At 33.8% G+C, this 17,938-nt stretch overlaps 1 protein-coding gene across 8 annotated transcripts in view; it reads right to left on the bottom strand.

Moving 5' to 3' along the window:
* The window catches only part of DPH6 (diphthamine biosynthesis 6), a 232,215-nt gene that overhangs the window by 136,579 nt on the left and 77,698 nt on the right, over positions 1-17,938 (bottom strand). For all 8 annotated transcript variants that reach the window (XR_010884170.1, XM_067296660.1, XM_067296661.1 and 5 more), the window contains exons 6-7: positions 8,059-8,120; positions 645-739 (exon numbers count right to left, since the gene is read on the bottom strand). Coding sequence is in view for 7 of the 8 variants with exons in the window: in XM_067296660.1 (XP_067152761.1) it covers positions 645-739; positions 8,059-8,120 (157 nt within the window). In the remaining variant the exon portion in view is untranslated. The remainder of the gene's footprint in view (positions 1-644; positions 740-8,058; positions 8,121-17,938) is intronic.

Raw genomic sequence — 17,938 nt, 5'->3', positions numbered from 1 at the left:
AGCATGCACGCTAAGCTATCTAACAGACTGTACTGAGAAACTTGCATCAAGACACAAACATTTTCCATATCCTGCTACACAGATTTTAGCAATTTATGTCAAAGCAATAAGCTACTCAGTGTAAATTGGATGGATTCATGCAAAGTTTGCATTTAAAATATCCTCTAATAATTGAAGAAAAATGTTTAGCATTATCATTCTGGGCTGCTAAACTTAAACACACACACACACACACACACACACACACACAGACCCCCCCCACCCACCCACAGAGTTAATGGAACCCACAGGCTACTGATGTGGCAATTTATCAAATGTAGCTGTAATGAAAGATAAATATTACAGGCAATTCGCACTTCATGAAAGGATAAAAGTGTCAGTGTGCAGGTACCAGTTTTACTGCAGGCCATAATCAGCAAGTAAACGAAAGTGCAAATGTCGAAAAAGTTTATAGCCTTCTATGAAGGCCTCGTCTTGTCAGGTATTGATTTAAGTTTTCAGAGGACTTTGCCAGTGTTAAACAAAGTGAGTGTTTGTGAACTTAGAGAACATGTTTTTCTTCTGCCAACAAAATTTGCCTCAAGCTAAATGTTAGTATGTTCCCATTGCTTAAATACAAGGAAATGGTAGAAACTGTTCCTTACACAACTATTTTCTTCTTAAACAGAGGGCAGTCCAGAGTGAATGTTTCATATTCTCCACCTTCTCCACAAATGTGGACTCCATATTTCTCCGAAAGCTTAAAAAAAAAAAAGTACATAATTAAATACAAGTATTTTATTAAGGCACTCTTTCAATTTTGCTGAAAATTTCAGTGTGTACTTTTTAAAAGACTACTCATTAAAACTCTGAAACCCCAGAATATCAAACAGAGGGTTCTTAGTTTCTTTGTACAGTGTTTCAAATTGATCCAAAAAATTCCAGTGTCTTATATTTTAAGTAAAACTGGCACTGTAACATTCAGATAAACACATAAAATCCTAGCCATTCTTCCACAGTGGATAGAAAAGCTGCACAAATAAGGATCCCTTTCAGATTCCTAGATTTGTCTACTTTTCTTTATTATAGGTAGTTCACTTCTGTGAGAAACTTGTACTGTAAATTAATACCAAAAGCAGCACTATACATAACAGCATACAACAAACAATTTCTGGCAACAGGTTTACAACTGCATTCTGATTTTGGTTAGTACCCATTATTTCCAAAAATTCTATCAAATAGAACCAACTAAATCAAAACCAAAAATCTAAAGAAAGATTTAAAGAAGGAATGATACTTCCACTAAAGGAGGAAGAAACTTTTTAAAAGGAAGCAACATGTTCTAAATTGTATGAACATACTTTCTAAATCAAAATATACATTTATAAATATTTCTGAAGTTTCATGTGTTATCTGGATATCTCACTAAAACACCTAACTATACAAATCCAATAAATTCAAATTTAATAGATGTAACCATCTTAATTATCTTGTGCTTTATAAGTAAGCAGCTGTGGGGCATTAACCAAGTTCTTTTACTCGAGTAAGGAGTATAAAACTGCTGAACAGTTGACTGTAATAGTGTATTAATGTACTGTACCCATAGGCAGTAATCAAGCACTGGCAAGATGCCCCAGCACGGAAGCACTCTTCCTTTTCCTGCAGGAGAAACTGTTATCCTAATCAGCAGATTACATCACCTTCTAAAGCATTCCAGCCACTTTACAAGCCCTGCCCAGGCTTTTTCACGTGACGAAAGCATTAATATTTTTCTTCAAGTGATGAGTGGCTGAACAGCAGTCCTCAACTCCCTTGCTAACACCAATCTTACTATTGGGAATATTTATCCAACTCCCATATGCTTTCCCTCCGAGGCACAGATGCCCATCCATGTTGTCTCTGCACTTGAAGTAGCAACATAGCTCTCCACAACAATTGGGATGTGGTTAAAAAAAAGACTCTCCGGAGGCTGGAAAATAATCCCACACCTGTTGTTTTTCTACTTTTAGGCAAGTACAGCTGGGTTATTTTTGTATTGCAGGTTCTGTTCTTTACATCATTATCACAAGATTTGTGTAGCATATCTATTTGATATATTCAAATAATACTGTCTTTTTATTGTTGAAACTGAATGCATCCTTTGTGTTAATCTACACTTTTCTTTGAAAGTTTTTTTATTTTAAAACTTTGAAGACTGTTCACAACTTCAGCCATCACCTTAGCTAAAGAACAAAAACTCTAAAAATAGGTATTAAAGAAGAAAAAGAAATATATGCAACTTGAATGTTTTTGTAGAACAAAGGATCAACTTAATTAGTTAATAAACAAAAGGCCTGAATCCTCTTCAACCTTTATTTTGAAGGAAAGTTTAAATGCTCTGAGAAAACAATACCACGTATTACTCTATGTGACTGTTCAGTTGTCTTGCAGTAAAAAATCTAAATCCCTTTTGCAACACCTGTTAAATCATTTATCAGACTTTCTCACTTTCCCTTTCACATTTTCTTTTAAAGAAAAGCACCTTTTCCAATAATAATTATATAATGTTTATTTAATCAGGTACTCATTAAAAAATTACACTCCTGACATGAGAGAACTTCATCTGCCAACAACTGCAACCAGATTTCCATAGGATAAATGTATCAAGAATAAATAACGTTGATACAATAAGAATGGGCAACCTACAAAACAGTTAGTCAGAACCTTTTATTCTTCCTCTCCTTGTAGCTTCCACTAGGGAAAAAAAAAAGATAAAAAAAAATTAAAAAAAAGAAATAGACAAAACTGGGAAAGGTTTTTCCAATTGTGACCTTCTCCACAGTAAATAGAACAAATGACAAGTCACTGTTAAAATTGGTAGCAAAGCTTGTAAATATCAGTGCCAAGAATACTTATTGGCAATTAACAACAAATACTCAAAAGATGTTAGACTTTGCTGTCAATGTTGGGAAGTCCCCATTTTCAATGTCACTGGCTTTAGGAACATCCTTGACACCAATTATAAATGGTGCTAAAGGATTTTCAGTTTTCGCTAATGTTAACAGGAACTGAGGATATTCAACAGCTCATAGAACAGACCATTAATGTTCATTTAAAAAGTCAAAGAAATTAGATGTCATCAATAATATCAGAAACTTACCTTTTAATAATTTGAAAATATTAATATTTTTCAAAGAAGAATATATTCTGACTTGTTTTGCATGTTGGATTTTATATTCATAACAATATGACAGCTTAGTTGGACTTTAATCTAAATTTTATGATTGTTAAATATGCCCTCTAGTTCTGATGAGCCAGAAAACAGCCTCATATAATACTATATTTACAAATTACACTTAAACTCAAAATCCAAAATAAATGTACGATGAAAACAACTTTTACATACTCATCTTAAATCAAATACATAATCAGATCTTTCATAAGATATGTAAAAGAATAGCCCAAACATTACCCAAAGAATAGTCTCTTCCTACCTTGGCAATGAAACACCAGGATTAAAACACACTTTTTCCACAGGAGTTTAGTTATCAAAGATGGAAGATAAGAATTCAAGCCCTTCCTATTTCAAGTGAAGACTTAGTTCCCAGACAGCAATTTTAACATTTAGTAAATTCTCTATAATTACAGAAACACTCTTTACACCACAAAGTACTCATCAACTTCTAAGGCAAGTATACAAATGACAAACAATTTGTAAAGAAAAGACAGAAGTACAGGCAAGTATTACCACAATGTGCACTTGATATCCTGTTCAGAAATCCTAGGGAGATTGTGAGCAGACCCTGAGATTTGGCAAGTTACCAATAAAGCCTTCAATGTAAAAAGCAAGGGCTCCTGGTATGTATGAAACAGTGGTCCATGACAGCAATTTAACAATTTAGCAATTGTTAGCAATTGCTAAATTGATATAATTGCTATATTTAGCAATCATTCATCAATAATTAATCAAGGAGCTATCACTTAGAAAAAAATAATAATTCAAGAACTTTCTTTGTTATAAGGCCAATGTCCTGAGCTGGTAAAGTTCACCCCTAAGTACATGATCATCATTCAATCCATATGCTTAACCTCATCCTTATAAAGACAGAAAAAAAATACAAAATTAATTCAAAGTTATTCCCACTCCAAACTTCTCCAGTTTTCTGCTGCCACAGATGATTATTATCTCTATGATATCTTAATGATTATTATCTCTATCTCAAACACATTTTTAAGTATATAAATTAAAGCAAACCAGGACACTGAAAATTTAGATGGCAATGATTTTTTCCAAGTGAAATAATTCAGTGGAAGAAATCATCTTTTTTTTTTTTTAATCCACATTGACACTCATCTTATAAAGCCTCAGTGAGAGATTTTTTCTAAGAAGAAAATGACTACTCCATGTGTATTTCTTGTATGTCCAAGAGCCAAATTATGACAGGCATATTAGTAAGACAAATGACTTTGTATTGTCAATTGCTTAAAGTAAGCAAGGTTTTAGTATGAAAGCAAGTAAACTTGTATCATTAGGTTCTAATCCCTGATCTTTAGCATCAGAGAAGTTGAACTTCGTAAATACACGCTATAATGTATAGCAGGGTATTTCCAACCAATCCTGAATCAAAACAAGAATTATACATATTACAGTCCTGTATCAAAGCCCCTCTTATATTCAACACTGCCTTTTTCTGGGCACTGAAGTTATGAAGAAACAATCTGTTTTTCAACAAAGCTGAAAACCATGTAGAACACTATTTAAATTCCTTTTAGTCTGAGTAACAATTCTCACAAATTTGCACTCCACATTAGGAAAACTGCTGCAAGGAAAAATCCTGCACCTAGCTAAATAAACAACTATTTTGTAAATAACATTAGCTGTCAACAGAGAACTCACAAGAGAATCCCACAGACCAGGAAAAAGCATAAATTAACAAAAAAAATTTTTGAAGGAATTTATTGTAAAATTCCAAGCTCTACCTGTCATGATATTTTGAAATTACCAGTTAGATAATATAACCCAAATCAAAGAAACGAGCGTATATAAAAGTTGCGGAGTTTGGGGGATATGCAGTACTAATAATGAATATGAAATTTTGTCTGTCTCCCTTACTGCAATGTCTGAATTCCTTGCTCTCTTATTCTGTCTGCCTGAATTTCTGATGTTGAAAACTTGTTTGGGTTGCAAAAGAATAATTTTCAAATCGTAAACCTAAGCATTTCTCTTCAGTTTATAGTAAATAGTTTGATTTCATTAGGCCTTAAAGCCTCCTAAGTATCCAGAAAAACAATTTATTTGTACTGACTTTGACTTTCATAGCATGCATATGCACAAAAAACAGCTACAGAAACAAGTATCAGTTGTGCAGTCTCCCCTACATTGTCCTGACAACTGGTTTCAAGGAGGATGAGAATGTCCTACTAGTTCTACACCTTGAGCTGTTCAGTCATTGCTCTGTGTATGAGGGTATTAATAAGAGATTAAACCACAAACGTGGGTTTTGAGAGGTATTAAACCACAACATCAAGAGCTTCAATGAAACCAACTAACTCTCATTTACCTTTAGCTATCAAACATTACGGAGAATACCTTTATCTCCCAAAAAATCAGACACTTCTGGATGTTCTAATTTCTGATTTTGTTTTTAAGATTAATAATGGTGAAATTAAAATGGAGAACACTTCTTAAATCTTATACTTATCGTACTGTAACCTATTAATATAATTAAAATTACCTCACTTGCTGCTACAGTGTTAAAGGGAAGCAAGACTATTGGTCCAGTGGAGGTGAGTAGGTACACACCTGCAGCCTCACTGAAACTACAACTTAAATTTTGCTAACAGAAGCTTTCTGTGAAGTATAATTTTCTACTTTCAGTTTATTTAACTAGTTCCCCATAAATATTAGATTATCCAAATGTGACTGACCAATACGGAATTGAAATTACAGTAAAGCTGATGCTTCTGTTTAATCTGCTTTGCAGTAAATTATTCGTTATTTCATTATCACAAAGTTTTATTACTTCCTTACCTGTCACTTACTGAGATGCTATAGAACCAACCTCTAACAAACAGAAACTTTGCTCAAGTGATCTACAGCACAAATGGGAGAGGGGTACTTAAATGTTTATTGTACTCTTAAACTTTACTTATTTATCTGTGACTCCAAAGATCTTCCAAACAACCTTTATGTGAATTTATAATTCAATAACTATTTCTATAGTACGCACAGTAGGTGACTTTACATATCAATAAAACCACTTTTCCCCAGTAACGTTACTCTCACGCACTATGCAGCATGGCAGTTTCAGAGCATGCCTATGGCACAAAAATGGAGTGCAATAACACTCCCATCTGGCACATTCGCATGGTGCAACGCCAACTTACCAGCCTACCTCCTGGACGTCTAACAGTGCAGTCGAACAATGTTCACAAGTGGTGAACTGAACCTGGCAAACTCTGGTTCTCAGTGCCTTATTAGCTGAGCCAAACAGCCGTATTAACACAGCTGCCATTTCAAAGTTCGCTCAGGGTTCAGTGAGATTACATTACCTAATCTCAAAGCTCACTGATGCTTAAAGGAGTGATGCCATTCCCTCTTCCTTCCTTTTACTGTGGAAATACCACCCATACTTTTCTGAAAGGTTATATCCTCTGTTAACTATCCCTGGATCTTACAGGTATCCCTAGATTTAGTGAAGATTTACTATTTAAGTCTACCTTTATGATCATCCCATGAAATAAAACATTTTCTAATAATGACACATGAACATGTATGTTTATTTATGTGTACATCTACTGTATATTGGGGCCATTGCTTTTTGACTGGTACTACAAGAATATTTGAAGGTATTTATTTCCCTACATCCCTTTCTTTCCTTTTTTTGGAACAAGAGAATATATCCTCCCCCTGCCCAAGTGCTCTTAAAGAACTGTTACTGTAGTAGAGATGATTTAAAGATATAATAGAAGCAAGACTTATAGGAAGAGATAATGGAGGGGTTTTTTTTTTTAGACCAATTAAGTTTATAGAGGGGGCAAAAAAAAACAAACAGAAAAACAAACGCAGATATTTCTGCACACCAGAAATGTTCTCCAGCTCTGAAACAAAAGCAACAAACCTCAAGCTAAGTACAGGCTAGGAAATTTTTTTTCAAGACAATTTGAGAGAGTTACAGACCTTCATTCTTCTTCCTGCTAACATCCCCCTCAGCTTTTCCAGGTACCTTATCTATCCTCTTCTCTCAAACTGAGTAAGTGATAAACAAAATGAAGTTAAACTCAAGGTATAACTCCTATTTAACTTTGCTAACTTCCAAAAGCAAAGGAGATTTTTAAAGTTTCTACCAAATTCTGATTACTTTTCTTTCTCTTCTGCAATAGTTTATTTATCATGCCCTTAATTGCTCCAATAAAACTGCCTGTGAAGCCAGGCTGAACTTAAGCGATCTAAATTAACAACAAAAAATATTTTAGGAGATTGTTTTGTGTAAATTTAGATCATTTCACTGATAAAGATTACAGTGCAGCTCTGTAAACAGTTGTACAAGCAAATGATCATGGCTTGCTAACTGGCTTGAGAACAAGGAACTGTGGTAACCATAAATTGACTGTCACGGAAAAGACATGAAAACACACTTTCAGAGCAGTTACTCTCAATCTGTACTTAGCTTGATGTTTGATGCTTCTACCTCAAACTTGAATAAGACTCATGTGGACAAAAGCTAGTCTTTTTTTCCCCCTACTTACATAATTTTTATTTAAATAAATCTATTAGCTCTCTCTACAAGTCTTTGTCTGCTTTGAGGACTGCATAACCCTTTGCACAGAATGAAGTACATCCTCAGAAATAAACCTCTTCTGCATTTTTGAATAACTTTATGCAGTTGGACCATGTAAAGAATTTTAGGAAACCTTTAGATTGGGATATCTGTATCGAAATTTTGTGTCACCTGCAATTTTGTCACACCCATTCCTTTCTGTGAAAATCTCTTTAACTTGCATATATTTATTTAATTTTATCATATTTACATTTAAATATTTACGTTACATTTACAGTTGCAACACTGCATATCTGAGTATTCTTTAAGTAATACTCACCTCCAAAAGAAAAGGCTCCATTTGATCAAGTGTTTTTCCTAGATGCTTATCTGGATCTAAACCTGCAAAAACACGTGTAAAACATTTTACACAATAAAGTACTGTTTAGACATCAGGGAAGACTTTTTTTTTTTTTTTAAACATAAGTCTCCTTTAGAAGCTAGTTCCACTGTATCTAAAATCATTTTGATCCTAAAGAAAAGGTACTTAGAATTCTCTCTTATGGCCTTTGGGCAACTGGTTTCCATGTTTCTGGAAAATACGACCAATTTCCTCTGCACTCTATGTCAACTGGAAAAGCTATTGTTTTCCTTTCTTAGACATTTCATTAACCAATAAAGTAAACAGGTCCACAGTAATAAAAGTACTCCACAAAAATTACCTCTCTGTGTCATAAGTTGCCTTTGCGGATACATATTAAATTAAAATGCAGTTTAATCTTTTATAGTTGTGACACAAGACTCCAGTAACAAACTACTGTAAGTGACAAAGACTGTTTCCCATAGTAAAAACTCTTTTGCTAAGTCCCAGTCTGTGTGTGTGACCCACACAATAAAGAAGAAAGGAGAGAGATATAAAGAAAGCTCGTGAATGTTGCGTGGTCATTTCGCAGGAATAAATCAAACAATTGCCAGTAATCAGTACTGTTATTAAAAAAAAAAACAACTAGGTATATCATCTTCTTCACCAAACAGCATCAAATAAATATCCTAGTTGGATTTGGGACTAAATGGTCAAAAAGTCTTAACATTTGAAGTAAATAAGAGAAAACAAAATGATGACTTCTGAAAGTAAATAAATACTGGAAAATTTTCAGTGAACACATTCTGCTACAATTCTTAATTATTGCTTTTTTTTTGTTTGCAGTACTTGTCTTTATTTCTTCCATTCTACTTTTTTATGCAATACTGAGTATCACTAAAGAGCTGCTATAAGAATGATTCAATTTAGAAACAATTTCTAAAGTATGTACTTTGCAAAGCAGTTTGGATCACTGAAGATGAAAGTTATTATATAAATGTATGATACATTATTATATGAAGTTTTTCCTGAGTTCAAATAGCTGATATGCCTTTTAATTTTTTATAGTAATGGTCTTGGTATATTTAAATTTCTGTGAAACTAAAACAAGTTAAGTGAATGAGGTTTCAAAACATTAATAAAGTTTTTAAATATTTCATTGAAACTCATTAAAAATTCCCTCATTATCTGGGGAAACACTGTAAAAGTTGCTTAATAATTAAAATTAAAAAGGACTGAGTTTATTCCTCCCTCTGTTCTTTTTTGGGTATTGGCTTATTGCTCTTTACTAACAGGCTGAAACTGTAATCTGAATGTTGCGAGATATAAGATGCTGATCACTTATGCCCGTGGAAATCATTTCAAAGTATTTTTATTTCATTTCAATAGATTGTACTTTGCACTGCAAAGCAAAAAACTTTTTTTTTTTTTAAATACCAAACTCCTACCATTTTCCATACTGCATCATTGGGCCATTAGTGCATATTTCTAATGGGCTATACTTTTTAATATCTCATATAACGGAGCAAAATGGAAACAACTATAAGCACACAATCCAACATGGATGAGAATATAATAAGAAAATGCAGGAATGCTGTATAGAAGTAAGGGACATTATCAGTTTAAGTTTTGGGATGAACATGTTTTAATGATTGACAAAATCAACAATTTACGCAGTTCATTTAGAACAGGTAGCAATGAAGTCAGCTGTTTCTTATATTGTCTTCATTGCACAAGTCTAATTTTGTCTGCTTACTATTTTTAGGGTTTTGTTGCAATGATTTACCATAGCTGGAGAACTTTATCTTCACTGTGGACAGAGCTAATTTACATCCATGGTGATTTAGAAACTAAAGGCAGATAATACTCCTCAATGTAAAATGACAATAAAGGACATGAAGTGTAACTATCATGACTACTTCAACAGATACAGAGCAACAAAAGTATTTGTGGTACATGCTGTGCTGTATGCTGTGACAAAAGCTGATCTGGTTTAGACTAAACACTTCCAACGACTCTGATGACATCTTCCAACATACACCAGCTTAACAATATGCCCATGATTTTAATGGAATAAGTATTAGGCAAAACAAGTGTTTTTTCTTAAAATAAATTAGTAATAATGAGGACCATATTACAGTACATATTTCACAAATTTACATTAACAATCTTCATTAAGAGCATTACTTTTCTAAGAAAAACAACGCTTTTCCTTAATAAATACAAATTGGTTTCCTTTATATTTAGCCCAAGGGATACACAACAAACATGGGACAAAGAAATATGCCAAATCCAGACATCATATTATTTCATGCACAACTTGCCTGTGATATTTAGGAGGATACACCTACTGTTCTGCCCTCAGTGAATACAAAATAATAATTAAAAAGAAACAATTATACAAATAGTATACAAAATTCAGATAAATCGGTTGTGTATACTTTAGGGTGAAACACTTAATATTGCCCCAAACTATATCAAAATATTGTGAGTGAACAGAAACTGTGGACTGCTAAAGGCATCAAGAAACCAAGGTTATCTGCAATTTGTAGACTCAGTAATCCACAACTCAAATCTCTAGCGGTATGCATTTCCAGATGAAGCCATATGTCTACTGCTACAATCAGTGTATAATGAAATATCTATATCCATACTTACATAATATCTAATATAAATCTACATTTCTATTTGACATGTTTTTCTTTAAACAAATGAATAGATTGCTTCAGGCCCTTAAAATGCCCTAGATTTAAAAAAAAAAAAAAAAAAAAAAAGAGTATCATAAATTCTTAGTATGTTCAATTTAACCACATCCTACAGGTTCTTCCTTCATGAATCCAGCTCTGAAAAAAGCTGGATGGGTGGATAAACCCACAACAAGGCCTGGATGACTGTATGTAGAATTAAGAAATTAATTAGGAAGAAGAACTATAATTTGCAGCACTGACATCTATTTTACTTTACTTGCATGTATCAATGGAAAGCAATTACAATTCAATTAAAATACTCATTTTTATTACTTTACTGACTGACCTTGAAGTTAATGCCCCTTTTATTTAATTGCATCATCTACGAATAAATGTTAACCCTAGAATGTTATGCTCCATTATTTCTAACGCATTTTTTCAACTCTCCAACTGAATTACATCAGTCAATTTATTATGTGCTGTCAGAAAAGCAAGTGGGGCTTTATTTCTTTAAGACAGACTAGTATGTGATGAGAGAAACATCTTGAAAGATTTGATAATGCTGTTTTTAACAGGGCCCAGTAAAATAAGTCGTGCTCTCATCTCAGCTTTTGTGGTCTAGAGTTTTACTGTAAAAATCAATATTCAATAGTACAAATGGTCTAATCACTTTGAAAAGCAATTTCTAGTCCGTTTGTAATTCCTGATAATTCCATTGACAGGAACAGAAAACCTTTCTGCACATATCAACAATGGCTGCAGCACAATCTGACACACAGCCTCAAGACAACTGCTATAGAGAACTGCAGTAATATAGAAAGACTGGAGAAGAAATTGAGGGGTTTGTTCTGTAGTGGAAAGAAAAAAATGTACCAAAAAACACTACTGCATTTCACTAGTGTTAAGTTACGATGCAACAGAAAAAGTATTTTAAATGGTTCACTTTGTACACATGCACTTCTGTAGCATAAGCCCTAAACTTGTAACTAACTGATATTATTTGCATTTATCATGACCATTAAAAAAAAAAATCAAGTTCATTTTCAGGGCATAATGTTTGGCTAACAAAATATACATTCTCAAACCTCGCCATGCTTACAAAAATGTATTTTATACATGTTCATGAATTTAAAATAATATTGATCTTTAAGAAAGTATTTTAATATGCAAAATACTATCTTCCCCTCCACTTACAAAAAAATGCTATGAGTAAATAAATCATAACTATTAGTTGTAAGAAATGGTGGCTTATAAAGTTCTTTTGAAAGTTATACTGAATCAAACTCTAATAATACATGAATATGTTGTGTAAGAATCATTACCACACACACATCAGCAAGACAAACTCCTATAATGGATGTATTTGATGAACTACCTTATTGTAAGTCACTCTATTTTCCCCCACCAGTGAACCACTATCTTTTGATAATATAGTGGCAAACTGTTTTCCTTTTCTGACAGTTCATCCTTACTATTCAAAAAGTACACCTTATTCCTCTCTGACGTCTTCCTTAAAAGAAGATTAAAAAAGAAGTATCTAAAATCAAAATCTAGTATCAATCTCATCGAAATTTCATATGCATAGAATTAGCATGGATCTTTGGAGAAAAACTACAACTTGTTTTAAAGCTACAACTTAAAGTTCCCTTCTTTTTCCTGACTTCTTGAGAAACACTGTTGAGAAGATTAATAAGTACTACCATTACAGATGTAAGGGACAGAGACTGAACTTCTGATGAAGGAGGGCAGTATAATACACAACAAGGCTGCTGAAAAGATCCTAACCAGGTACTCACCAAGAGTAAATTTATATAGAACTCGACATAGGAAAAGGGGCAATGAAAGACAAACTTTCTGAGGACAAACTCTCTTACCATCTCTTCTCAATTCAGGAGAAAAACAGGGTTAGCAAGGAGGAAATGGGAATGTTATTACCTTTAAGGTACAGAACTACGGAGGGAAAGCAAAAGATTACAAAAGGTAGATGCAACTGTCCCTGTAGAGTTGAAACAGAGACTATTGGATTATTTTTGAAGGTAAAATCCTGTAAACTTTTTTTCCCTATGAAAACAGTAAAAAAAAAATCACTGATTTTCATTTAGTAGGGTCAAACATTATTCTTTAAACAATTTGGGGAAATCAGATACACTGCGTATTGTAGAAGTGCACCTGCTGTAAATCCATACCTTAAATTGCCTTAGGGTAAATTATGGCTGAAGTCATATTTAGCTTTCATTTCCATGAAAATTTGTGAAGGGGCAAACTTTCTTTGGTAGTATAAATTGACAGGTTTATAGTCTTACAAGTCTTAACTTTCTCATAGCTTTCATACATGTTAACTTTCTCATAACTTTCATACGTGAAAGGTTGTATAACAATGGTGAACTGGATGGATTGCTTGAAATTTTATTTCCAAAATATCGAAAAGATTTTAAAAGCTATTTAATTTTTAATATAAAAATGAGGGAAGGAAAAATGCAAGAATAATGGATATTAGCCCCACTTCTAACAGATTAAAGGTGAATATACTTTTAATTTATTGCATAATAAGAAGAGAAATCATACAATTTGATTACACGCCTGCTTTTTTTTCTGGTATGGTATAACTTACCCAATGTGGGAATAGTGCAGACACAGGATCTGAAGATATAACAATCTTTTTCATGATAAGTGGTAAAGTCAGAAGAAGTTAACTCTGAAGGTTCTTTCAAGCATGTGTTTCCAGCATAATTTATCTAGGATCATAATTTATCTTATTTCTCACAAGTTTATCAAATATGTTCTAAACTAGTTTAAAGTCTGGTGTCATCAAATTTCAGAATTCTAAGAGGTAAAAGGCTTGAAAATTCTTCATATTAACAAAGTTAAGTTTATCTGTAATCTCTTGTGATTTTTTTTTAACATCAAAGTTGTGTGTTCCACTTACATTTAGGATTCAAAGTAACTTAGCTCTGCCATTTCAGTAGGAAAAACCTCAATAAGGCTTTGAAGAAATTTGTATTGTTTCGTCAAATATCAAGAAGATATTTTCAGTTTAAAAAAAAGATTGTGGAAGAATTGCTGAATTACTATTAAAGTGTTTATCAAATCCATTTTTCTTTTCTGATCTTTTGAAACAAGACCTCTGTGGCAAATGCTTCTGTTCATTGAAAATACTGCCCCAGTCAACTTCCTCTCAGGAATTTCACAAGACTTCAGAGATTTAAAGCAAAAGTTATAACAGGTTGGGGTCATAAAGCTACCTAATATTAAGGGTTGTCCGACATTCTCAGTATAAATTCATTTTCAGAGTTTTAACTTCGTCGTACTGAAATGGTTTAGGCAGAATTATTATAGAGTCTGTGTCTACAGAGCTATGTATTTATCTATTGCATTCAAAGAGTTCAACCATTCCAGCACCACAGGTTGGAGACAAAAGATATGCTGTTTAGTACAGTTAAATTCTGATATTTCCATGCTTTGAAAAGTTCTAGTGCCTTTACGCTTTGAAGAAAAGGTTTAGAATTCGATTCAGTGGCAGAGGAAGAGGAATGTTGCCAGTGGTAAAATCTGCGCCGGTCATAAAATCCGTGCCACTTTCACTAAATCAATCCACATGCAAACAAGTCATAAACCTTTAAAAAGTCACAGTTCGCAAATGGACTGATAGAGACTTCTGAAAGAGGAAATGAGTAGACTGAATGTAGAAAGTAAAAGCCAGAGTAGAAGTAAAGGATCAGATTAGGACAAGACATCTGGTAAAACTTCAGCTCAGAGAGGCCTGGGGAGCAAAGCATCTATGGTTCTAACTGCACAGACATACCTCTAAGGGTTTGAGCTAAAGCTCTGTTTCAGCACAGGAATCTGCATAGTGAATCCTGCACTTAAATCTTACTGAGCATTAAAGAGCATCAAGCAGTATTCTAGTGTTAAACATCACCTCTCCCTCTTGCTTTTCATTCTGTTAAACTTGTTTTTGGTTTTGATACCTTCATTTTTCTAAGCTCTGGTTAGTCCGATCTATTTCAGCTCAAAATTCTCTGACTATTCTTCTGTTGTCTCCTTCATTAGACCCCTTGCTTCCTTTTTGCATTCACCGTAAAGACTCAATAGTCCCTTCTTAGTCCCCTGCTCCCATTTCATTTTTTCTTTAGATGATTTCATCTGCTCAAGTTACACAGGGATCTTTCCCCTCTTGAGCCATCTCTCTCCAATTTTTTTCCATCTCTGGCGATTCCTTAAAAAAGCACTGCACTCAAAGTCAACTCACAATTACTTGGCTGTGTTTTCAGGCACATTGGCTTTTTCACTCTTCCTTCAAACTCCTGTTATCTGTTACTACTGAAAATACCAACATCCTTCCCAATGTCCAACTTATAACCCTCAACAGATAGCAAAAAGGGAGTCATATTTGTATTTAAACTGTTTCTAGATCCACTCGTGCAGGCTGTCGCAAAATCTCATCACTTCTTTCTCCACAACACATTTCACTTTCAAAACTTTTCTTCTACCTATGCACGAAAAGCTTTTTCCAAAACCTCATCTTCCACTGGTATCAAAGTATACTTGATTCATGTACAAGCATCAGGACAAATAACACTTCAAATGCAAAGATTCTTTTCTTATTATTCCAACCTTTCATCTACCCTCTAAATCAAGACTTGCCTTCACTTAAATTCCACCACTCCTAGCTCTCTCTTCTCACTTACATATTTCTTTTGCATCACAGCCTTCTTGAATCCCAAGCTAATTTTGGCTGATTTCTGGTCTTGCACCTACCTTCCCATTTTTCCATGTTAATAGAAAAAGAGGCCCTGAGTTAAAACAGCTCCTGTGGTTTCATACTTGTTCCCAAGTCCTTTCATATTACGTCTGGTGAACAAACAGATGTGGTACCTTTTCTTTTATTGTTAATAACATGAATAACGTAGCTAAATGAATTAGTAGACAAATGTATTACGGAATATGCCTAAGGAAAAAAGGCCAAATACATTTAAAATTCGAAAGGAACAACTAAGCTTTGGAAGCTTTGCTTGAAAATTCAGTGACAAAAGAATGTGTTGGTTAGGAAACAAGGATTAGAAGAGGGAAGAAAAGAGCAGTGAGAATACCAAAGTGCACGCTAGGCATAAACTTGATTTACCAAATTTATAAACTACAAAAAATACAGTAATAAAAAATGAATTAAAAGCTATCAGATATGTATACAAGATAATACATTAAATGAACTTTGTTTGAAGATGATTTTTCTAATAAAAGTTTAAGGACACTTTTTAGAATACATTCTTCCTAACAGAATAGATAATCATTAAAATTTTATGGTACTGGGAAAATATTATTTGCCATTTTATGTCCCACTTAAAATTATGATAAACAAAAGAAGTCTATTTCCTATTAATAACAACAGACAACATCAAGAGCAAAGGTTGTAAAAACTGTCACAGATTTCATCACAGCTCCAATGTCTGGTAACTGCCCAAGGAAAAAGCAATGGAAAAAATCAACTTTAAATAAACTGAAGTGGCTAAGAACAATGCCAGTATTTAGTTTATGTAAAATGTAAAACAAACAAACTCACAAAACACAATAAAAAAAAATCCTTTCAAAATAATGTGGAGGAAAACAACAGGGATCTTGTTTGATTTCTTATCAGAATGTTCCTCTCTTCCATTATGTTTGCTTTGTGAACTCCTGTCTTAGCATTTTCTGAATGTATTTGCTTCCTCAAAATATGGAGTTCCTTCCATTTCCCCAATACTGATTAGAGAAACAGCTTTTAGAAGAGTTCAGTACCAGAAAATAGAAACAAATTATCAAAGAACATAATTTCTATTTCATTGCATAAATGATGTGTTCAGATAAAACTTGAACAGCCACCAATTTTACTTCAGGATATGATCTGACTTACAGTCAACCCAACCTAGTGGGCTTTCCACTGAGACAGTTTCCCTCTCCATGTGACTGTGTCAGTCACCGACAGTGAGTCAGTTCACTGCAAACACAAAAAAGCAGTATTCTTCTGCTGGATCACGCAGCTGCAGTGATTCGTTCTACAGCCACACAGTCACTGCATCATTTACAGGGGTAGCAGCAGCAGAAACTTGTGGTCTGGTACAGTCAGACAGAAGGGGAAGAAAGATCAACCTTTTGGCAGCAACCCCCTATTAGATCGGTTTATCTGTAATGCTAAATTACACCCTCAGGAGCTTAATTGGGAACTATGTGGTGCTAGATGTTTTTTAACGCAGTACTTTATATGTAAATCTCAGTTCCCTTTAAATTGATGGGAATCTATCAATTTCAGTGAGTCAGGATTTTACTTCAGTGCACCTAGTGGTATGGAAGTAATAAACAGTAATGTAGATGCCTAGGTGGCTGGGTTAATTAACACATATGACACATACAATAAATACTACAGATACTTAACTGATTTAATTATACTGTGAAGTAACATATTCTCTTTTTAAATGAAAAGTTGATATACAAGAACAAAACCACAAGCTTTTCAAAGCATTCTCTGTATAGCAGGAGTATACCATCCTTGGCTCTGAGAGTCAAGCATAAAGATCTTCCAGCACCAAAGAAGGCTGAATTTATACTTCAGAAAGTTCAATTTGGAAAGTTAACTTCAGGAATTTCATTACTCCACTGTGGGAGGGAAAGAGCCTAGGTGAGCAACTAGTGCCCACAGCATCTCAAAATTTAGGCTTCCACAGCCCCTCTTTTTTCATTTCTATCCACACCTGAGTATGCAGATTGCCTAGAAGCGCTCAGTGCAGCTGGACCTAAAAGATACATGATGTAGCCACGGTGTAAGAGTCACACTTCAAAATGTAGGCTGAGCACCAGAAGCCGATCAGCTCTGACACAAGTTTCATCTTCTATTATTTTTGAGCAGTTGAACAGTATTGTGGCATAACTTTTCTTCTGTGGTCTAAAGAAGGGCTAGAAGTTAGAAACACAATTTACCACTAGAGGCTTTCTTTTCATCTTAATATTTCTATTATGCGACCTCACAATTACAACGTATTTGAGGTTTTTAATTCAATAGTGACTCTTTACTATACCATAACCAAACTGAGAGAAACTGCAATGTATAAACTAACTAATGCATATTAACCCCTTAAAAGATAGAAATTTTGGCCTAATATTCTGATTTTGATTAAACGAAGCAATTTTTTTTCAGTTTCTCA

This window comes from Apteryx mantelli, chromosome 4 (assembly GCF_036417845.1).
Source record: "Apteryx mantelli isolate bAptMan1 chromosome 4, bAptMan1.hap1, whole genome shotgun sequence".
Taxonomy (NCBI): domain Eukaryota; kingdom Metazoa; phylum Chordata; class Aves; order Apterygiformes; family Apterygidae; genus Apteryx; species Apteryx mantelli.
This window is presented reverse-complemented; position numbering and strand designations above follow the sequence as displayed.